Below are 8,590 nucleotides of genomic sequence, written 5' to 3' on the forward strand. Positions count from 1 at the left end.
TCTCCTGGATATAATAGCAGCACTGATCTTTTTGCTGTAATTTCAACAAGGTTGACAAACACATGTAGAGCGATCTTGAACTGTTCTATGCAATCATTCTTATGACATTTTTTTTGTCAGAGAAAAGATAAGTTTGAGTCATTGTATGTAATGTATATTTTATACAATGATTTCTCTTGGGGGGTGCCAATAATTCTAAGCTCAAGAACAGAACGCTGATGTACGTAATTCTCGACATTCAAAGGTTTGGATGTCAACACTGTGAAATAACACACTTAGAAATAGATTATTATTTTTACTAGATTTTTTTATTATTATTATTCAAAGTAACCATGGTGACAGCTCTGCACCCTCTTGGCGACTTCAGGAGAATTCTGTTTTTTTGTTTATAAAACAGAATATTACGAATTTTAAAAAAGGGCATGAACACATAGGAAATATTTAAGAGAAACAGCAGTAAAGAACAAAACATATTGACTCTACTGAATATGGTAGCATATTGTCATGTCACAGCAAACCAGTGACTACATTTCCCACCCTGAACAGTGGCCTACAAACATGGCCACCATGGACTACACTTCCCACACACACACACGTTCACCTTCTTCAGAATACTAATCACACACACCTGTTTCCAATCTCACACATACTCACACCCAAGGACATAAGAGACTGCTCAAACACTATGACACTGCGTATTGAGTTTAACTCACTTACCAAGCGGTTGTCCTTTGTTCTCATTTTGGTTCATGATCTCGGACCTCGTTTATCGTTTCTCGACTCTGATTATTGCCTCGCCCTATTTATGCCTGTTTCCCGATCGCCTGCCCTTTTTGTATGTTTTTGGACCACGCTTTGGATTACTGATTTGGATTTGTCTGCCTTTGTCTCCTTTAATAAAACTGTTTAACTGCACTTGGATCCGTCCTAATCTCCATTACGTGAGTAGCGTGACATATATGGTATACAACCTTTTGATGTAATCCCAGAGCTCCTCCTGACTCCACCTAAGGTCCTTGAGGGCGGGGCTTAGAGTGCATCTCACTGCCTCCATCTCTGTTTCCACCAATCGTAGCTCAACATCCAGAATAGTGCTGTGGAGCTTATTGTACCACTGTGTGACCTGAGAGAGTGTGGTAGTGTACTACACAGGTACACACACACACACACACACACACACACGTTGCAAAGGTGAAAAAAGGTGGACACTAGCATTTATGATGAGCACAAAACAAAACAGAGATGCTGATGTGCACAAACACAACACACACACTTCATCGTGACCTCACCATGCAGAGTGTCTCTTGTTTGGAGTAGAGGTGCAGTGCAGCTTTGGGTATGTCATGATTCCTCAGGAGCCCAAGATACCTCACCTCTTTCAACACCGCAGTCAACTAACATGAACACACACACATACACAAAGAACAAGGGAGTGGATATAAAACCATAAAACAAGAAAGAAACTGAAAAAGCACATACGTGTGTGTTTTGATGTCTATTTTTCTTACCGCAGGGTTAAAGTTGACATGGTACAGCCCACTCTCCTCATCCAGCGAGAGCAGCGGTTCATTCATGTGTGTGTGGCAGAGTTCATCCAATCCCACACACCAGGTAGTGAACACTTCTTCATCCAGCTGATCGAGTACTTCTAAGACACACTCACATGCTCGCAACACCTGTTCCGCCTCAGGACTGTCTAACGGCCTGACACACACACACAGTATCTAGCTGATATAAATATATCATACTTTCCTTAAGAATCTGACAAACAATACACTGTAAAAACATACATGTGTGTGAGGTGGTTAAGGTTGCTGCGGTTGCTCAGAATTCTCTCTCTGAGCTCTTGTGACCATTTCAGGTTTCCAGCTACAGGTGGCATGTTTTTACTGAGAACTGGGCAGCCATTTTGCATCTGCATTAAAAAAAAAACCCACTCAAATTAAACCAATCCAAATGTACCAACAACGTTGAAAATGTCATATATTCCTATTGTTGTGGAGAAGTTTGGTGCTCAAAAAGATCTAAGAAACACACACACACACACACACACACACACACACACACACACTTACCCTCTCTCTATGGGTGTCTAGTATATGCTGGCAGATATTGACCTCCTCCTGAAACATGGTCAGAAGGAGGGAATAGTTTGGTGCAAACAGCTGGTGAACCCTCGGCCTCTCCAACAGAGTGCCAAAGATCTGCAGTAACTACACACACACACACACACACACACACAATTAATTCAGTGTTCCATTTTCTTAACAACAAGCAGAACTCCATATATATCACACTGCTAATACAACTATGAGTGTGTGTGTTGCCTTGAAGGCTGACTCTAGGCTGGAAGAGTGTTGGAAGGCCAGGCTCAACACTGTCCCCAGTCGCTGGTCAAAGTCATGATTCTGTTCCACGATGCGACTGTAATCTCTCACAAACTCCTACAAAGCATGTAGTGTATAGCAGATTTTCCTTTAGCATTAATATGTCAGCTTCAGTGGTGGTCAAGAGTTAGTTTATAATCAAATTATGATTCTTTTTGACATTATTGTGTATTTCTTTGTATTTTCAGTCAGTGTGTTTCCATGGAAGTGTGTGTGCACTACAAAACCTCTTTACTATAGTCCAAAGGGTCATATTTGCTTTCCCTGAGGATTCTCCAGCTGTCATGAAACTCGTCATTCATTCTGTAAACCATCGCACTGAGAATCTTTCCTCTGGAGCCCCCCAACTCCACGCGTTCCAGCTTCAGGAAGTCCAACACTGACGCAAACAATTCCTAACACAAACAAAACATACACCACTCACTCATATCCTTGGTTTTTATATTTTTATTACGCCTTAGACTCGTTAATTAAGGTGGCCGATGATTCAGAATCACTGACATGATTGTGAATCTCATGTTTTATTTGAAGGCACAAAAAAAAAAAAAAAAAACCCCACACACTCGTACAAAAAAAACAAACAAACTTATACGCATAGCTCAAATATGCTAGCCCTTAATTAAGATCCATAACTGTTATGAGCACACTGAAAACACTGAGAGCTATTAAATGTCGAGTATATAAACGATTACGTTTATAATCACTCACCTCAATCATGAGCAACCTCTCACTGATACGGTCAGTGCGCTGGAAGATGATCTGCGAGGGAAAATCCCAGGGTTTGACAGCGCGCCCGAGCTGACTGTAAGGCCCCATTGGGCTCAGTCTGTCTCTGTATTGCTGGAAAGTGTGTTTAAATGCCCGAAACACCTGCAGCGTCCGCTGCACACGATCTACACCCTCCTCCAGCTCCATCTTAAAAAGCTCCTCTGGGATCAGATACACCATCGCCTGTGCACACACACACACACACACACACACACGCACACACACACGCATGGAGCACATATGTACAATGCTCTTTCACAATCCTATACAGAAAACAGGAACAGATATGATGACAAAATTTTGTACCGTTAAAAGGAAGCTACACTCGTATAGGTGATAACGTGACAGTTTACCTAACTGGTCTACCACTCCTACAGCACACACTCTCTCTCCTCTCATCTCATCTCACACACACCTTGTCAACGAGCAGGTTGCAGAACTCAGTAAGGAGCGTGACCATGCGTGGTGGGGAGCAGTAAAAGTGCGAGTGCGTCCAGATGAGAGCAAGTGTGTGAAAGAGAGCTGGGAAAAGCGGCTCCAGGTTGGTGAAGCTCCGTTCCTCAAATGCCACAATGAGCTTTCGCAGGGGCTTCAGGTGCAGGTCGATGTCCTCCGCCTCCACCACCGCTAATACATATACACACACACACACACACACACACAAGCAATATAGAGAGCAGTTTACCTTAGAATACTCATCCATTAAATTTTGATCTATGTATGTGCATAAGGTGTAAATACATTTGAACCCGTTACCATAGTTTACTTTCTGGATGATGTCATGGAAAGAGGTGTAATAACTGCTGTGGATCCTTTGCAGAATCTCAAGCACCTGGTCAACTTTCGGATTTCGCAGCTGCACATACATAAATACACTTAGGAAGAAAAAAAAAAAAAAAGGATTCCTCCAGATATACAAAACCCCTTTGGGAACCTACTAACTATGTCTACCTATCCAAAGAACCCTCAAGTAACCTTTATTTTCTAATTGTATAGGTTGTAAGAGTTCTACGTGAACCCCTAGATGGTGCCACACTTTGGAGAACAGCAAGTAAATGAAGTTTGAACTGTTAACTGTCCAAAAACAAATCCTGGAGAAACAGACAAAACACCTGAATGCAAGTGTGTTGTCGTACTACCTGTTCCTGAATTCCCTGCAGATTTTCTTTTTGATGAGTCCAGAAGTGCAGCTCCGCTGTGGGGCCCACATGGTCTCCCTGACGCAGGAGCTGAGAAGAGTCACGCTGCAGCACAGAGCCCATCTGCTGACTCCACTCTACCACCATGGTCTCAATAGCATACAGCAAAGCCCGGTCTATTAGACACAAATCAGAGCTACACACACACACACAAACACACACACACACACACACACACACACACACACTTCTTAAGAACACCTACCTTGTAGCTCCACCCCAAAGTTGATTATTTTCCGATAACAGCAAGCCATGAAGGGTTTTATTACTTTTACACCAAAGCGATTTGCCAAGGATTATGATACTTATACATACTCATACATCATACTTTTTATCCATTTATAGTTAAGTTTAGTGTTACGGAACATCTGGGAAAAGATTTAGTTCCTGTTATCACTTACATCATAGCAGCTATATAAGAAGTCTCCCTTTGTTCTCTCGCTTGAATTTAATAAGACAAAAATTAAGCAGTTTCTCATGTTACCAAGAAACCGAAAAGCGTTACATCCTCTATTCTGACTTTCTGACTTCCCAGTGGATAAAATTTACTGAAAAATGCAAAGCTCTGGCCCTGTATCAGTGTCACTTTCTGACCACAGGATTACATTTACATTTATTCATTTAGCAGACGCTTTTATCCAAAGCAACTTACAAATGAGGATATACAAGCAAAGCGATATATATCAAGTGGAGAACAATACAAGTAGTGCTACCATACAAGATTTTTCATTGAGTTCTAGAGAAGCAAAGTGCGAGGATTAGAGGTGTAAGAGTCAGAGTAAGTTTTTTTTGTTTTTTTTTTAGGATAATGTGGGGTTGGTGTTGTAGGAGTTAGTTAGGTGTTCACGGAAGAGGTGGATCTTTAGCTGTTTTTTGAAAATAGTGACAGATTCTGTGGTCCGGATTGAGGTTGGAACTTCATTCCACCACTGAGGGACAGTTAGTGTGAAGGTTCTGGAAAGGGACCTTGAGCCACACTGAGTAGGCACTACTGATCATCGGTGATTAATCGAACGCAGATTGCGTGAGGGAACGTAAGCCTTCAGGAGAGTGTTGCGGTAGGGGGGTGCTGTTCCAGACAAGGTCTTGTACGTGAGCATCAAGGCCTTGAATTTGATACGGGCGGCTACAGGAAGCCAGTGGAGGGAGATGAAGAGGGGTGTGACATGGGTCCTTTTGGGCTGGTTGAATCAAGGCGTGTGGCTGCATTCTGAATCATCTGAAGGGGTTTGATGGAGCTGGCTGGGAGGACCAAGAGTAGTGTGTTGCAGTAGTCCAGTTTTAATATGACAAGAGCCCGGACTAGTAGCTGTGTAGCCTGTTCGGTGAGATAGGGTTATGTTGGTTGGAAATTTTTGGGTTGTGGAGTGTTCCTTGACCCAGCATTAACACTGCCATCCAAATAATATCTGCTCAGTGGTGTTTCTTTCTAGGATGGTGGACAAACTGTGTATAGTAACAGCTGGGATAGAGTCATAATGTAACGGTCGACCTTTACGGTACACACACAAACCTGAGCTGCTGCTCATCTCTCCTGTCCACACTCAGAGGCAGGGGGAGCAGCGTTCGTCCCTGAGCACGACCGCGCAGTGTGACTGCCCGACTGCGCAGCTGCTCCAGATGCTTGCGTATGTCCTGGCCCAACACTCGTGGCCAGCCTGTTTGATTCATAGGGTTTGCCAGGACTGACAGCAGAACCTTCACACACACACACACACACACACACACACACACAAATTCCAAAATCATGAAACAAGGTTTGAAACTAGACCACATCCAAATACACAAACAACTGTGCAAGCGTTTCCATTATCGGATGCCAGCATGTGATTTCCACAGTAATTGCAGCTTGGGTGAGCTGAACCTATCCAAAAAAAAAAACCCTTTAGTTTTACACTGGAGCTACAAAATTGATCCGTATCCATAGCTAGAAAACCAGTTTAGCTACAAGATTAAAGCGGCATCATTAGTACAACCAACTTTGTTGCTGCATTATTATATAAATTTGTTCTGTTATTTTGACCTTGTAACACTGCACACTTTTCTATGTATGTCTTATGCCTTCACCATGGTTTCTGGGTAAAAATCTCTGAAACAAAAATTTATACTTTCTTAAAATTAAAAATAAGATTTCCTGCAACACAAGGCAAAATCAGAGGAAAAGGTTTATAAAGAATTCGGCTAAAAAAAAAAACGTTGGAGGCAGTTATAATGCCAAGTTATTAAAGAATATTGACAGAATTAAAGAATGCTTGTATTACATTAAGAAAGAAAGATGCAAACATTTGAGCTGACTTTTCATTTTGCCTAAAGGTACCTATGAGTATCTTTTGGACTCGTATAAACTATTTACATGATTTTATTAATGCAAGCATCAAAGCTGCAAACTAGCAAATTGATAGTAAGGGCATTTCATTATTTTTGGCTATTTCTATGAACAGGTCATGTCCACGTTTGGGTGGATGTACCTGGCCGACGAGGACGGGCGCGTGATCCAGGGGTCGCGCCGGAACTTCGCTGAGCCACAGCTGGGAACGAAAGGAGGTTCTGGAAACGCCACGGCCAGGTTTCTTCAGCAAACACAGCAGCTTGGTCCTCCACGGAGACGAGCTCTTTTGGGGGGAGAACAGACGCGTAGTGCTTTCAGATGTGAAAGCACCGGAAATAAGCAGCGACTTATTTCAACATGAAGAGCACGTCAGTACACGGGACATAGACATCTTGGTATGATATGTGTGCAGAATCTATTACATCTACAAATGTAGTATACAATGTATATTATGCCTTTCAAAGCTACCTCCAGCACAAAGTGAAGACAAATCCTAAACTGTTTCCTATTCACTATACATGCCCACTACATAGAGTCAATGTAGTGTGCTGTATACGCTATGTATACAATTATGTATTGATTTTTTTTTTTAAGTATGATTTTATCATTTAATGAGGACAGCTTATGAGGGTGTGAATTGCTCTGACCTGTTCGTCTCCTACGTGCAGCGTCCCTCCTGGCCCTGTAAACAGAATGAGGCGCTCGCCCCAGCCCTGATCTAGAAAGTCAAGCAAAGCCTTCTGGTTCTCCTCTGCTCCGATGAAGCGGTTCCACTTGTCCGTCTTCAGCCGCAGAGCCGTGAATACCTGCTCCTTCACAAAGTCCACTCGCTCGTCCGAGAGGGCACTGACTTTCAGCTGCCCGGACGGTACACGAACACCTCCCTCGGTCATGCTGAGAGAAAGGAAGAGAAGTCAAAAATGCTTCTTTATACAGCTTTCCAAAACGATATGAAACAAACCTCTTGCCTTCACTTACTTATGTCCACTTTTAATAGTTGCAGTCCTGTGTTTTCAATGCTAAGGATGACTGTGTGCTCACTGAGTGGAAATCGAACCCCCTGGCGAAGGTTCAGGTCACCATGGTGATGGAAGGCAGAGCGGCTTTGTATCCTTCTGCCTGTGTGTGTGTCACTCAGGTGTAACGTACATCTGCTGCCAATGAAACCTGAGAAACATGAGCATCCCAAGTATCATATAAGCACCACACACAGCAACTCATCACTCACCAAACAGCAGTGGTACATAAACTACCCAACAGTCAATCTTAAATTAAAGGTAAAACGAAAGGTAACTTACTGAGAAAATACTTACATAGCAGTTTTATCGTATGTGATGATATATTTACTAGGGATGTAACTGCACTACACCTCTGATATTTACAGACTATAGCCCTATTCGGACAGAAATAAATTCATATGGAGTAATTTCCTATTTTACATGAGCTACTCTGTGATTTTATTTACATGTGGATCGGCCATGTCTGTGGTTTTGCCCATCCCCATCTGAGAAAATTACAGGCCAAATTACCTACTGTTTTTCTCCAAACTCAGCGGCTGTCTGATCATTTTAATCCTGTACGGCTACACATGCCTGTGATTTTCTATGCAGCTGATGCCTTGCATTTTACAGAAAAAGTTTTTTGCTTTTTTTTAACTGCTGCTACTTGCAAAACGAAAACTTGGTCTGGGAAGTAAATCCTCGACTACACATGTTACTTGGGAAAGCATTTTGTGGAGGAGAAAGAAAATAAAATCATTAAGAAAAGGCAAGGCTAATTAAATAACATCAACTACTGGAATAAAGCGTTACTTTATATTCACATATACACAATGACATCAAATTTTAGCTTTCTATAAATAATGACTAGTTGCATCACTACCAGCTCCATAAACATCTAATGTTAAA

The 8,590-nt window shown here is 42.2% G+C and overlaps 1 protein-coding gene across 1 annotated transcript in view; it reads right to left on the minus strand.

The window, feature by feature from the left end:
- The window catches only part of dnah9l (dynein, axonemal, heavy polypeptide 9 like), a 58,314-nt gene extending 51,297 nt beyond the window's left edge, over positions 1-7,017 (minus strand). The window contains exons 1-13 of the mRNA XM_053638642.1: positions 6,823-7,017; positions 5,868-6,052; positions 4,295-4,490; positions 3,912-4,011; positions 3,571-3,782; positions 3,096-3,338; positions 2,615-2,782; positions 2,328-2,444; positions 2,076-2,213; positions 1,791-1,915; positions 1,509-1,704; positions 1,290-1,394; positions 972-1,144 (exon numbers count right to left, since the gene is read on the minus strand). Of these exons, the coding sequence (XP_053494617.1) occupies positions 972-1,144; positions 1,290-1,394; positions 1,509-1,704; positions 1,791-1,915; positions 2,076-2,213; positions 2,328-2,444; positions 2,615-2,782; positions 3,096-3,338; positions 3,571-3,782; positions 3,912-4,011; positions 4,295-4,490; positions 5,868-6,025 (1,931 nt within the window). The 5' untranslated portion in view covers positions 6,026-6,052; positions 6,823-7,017. The remainder of the gene's footprint in view (positions 1-971; positions 1,145-1,289; positions 1,395-1,508; positions 1,705-1,790; positions 1,916-2,075; positions 2,214-2,327; positions 2,445-2,614; positions 2,783-3,095; positions 3,339-3,570; positions 3,783-3,911; positions 4,012-4,294; positions 4,491-5,867; positions 6,053-6,822) is intronic.
- Between the last annotated feature and the right edge of the window lie 1,573 nt (positions 7,018-8,590).

Source organism: Ictalurus furcatus, chromosome 12 (genome assembly GCF_023375685.1).
Source record: "Ictalurus furcatus strain D&B chromosome 12, Billie_1.0, whole genome shotgun sequence".
Taxonomy (NCBI): Eukaryota; Metazoa; Chordata; class Actinopteri; order Siluriformes; family Ictaluridae; genus Ictalurus; species Ictalurus furcatus.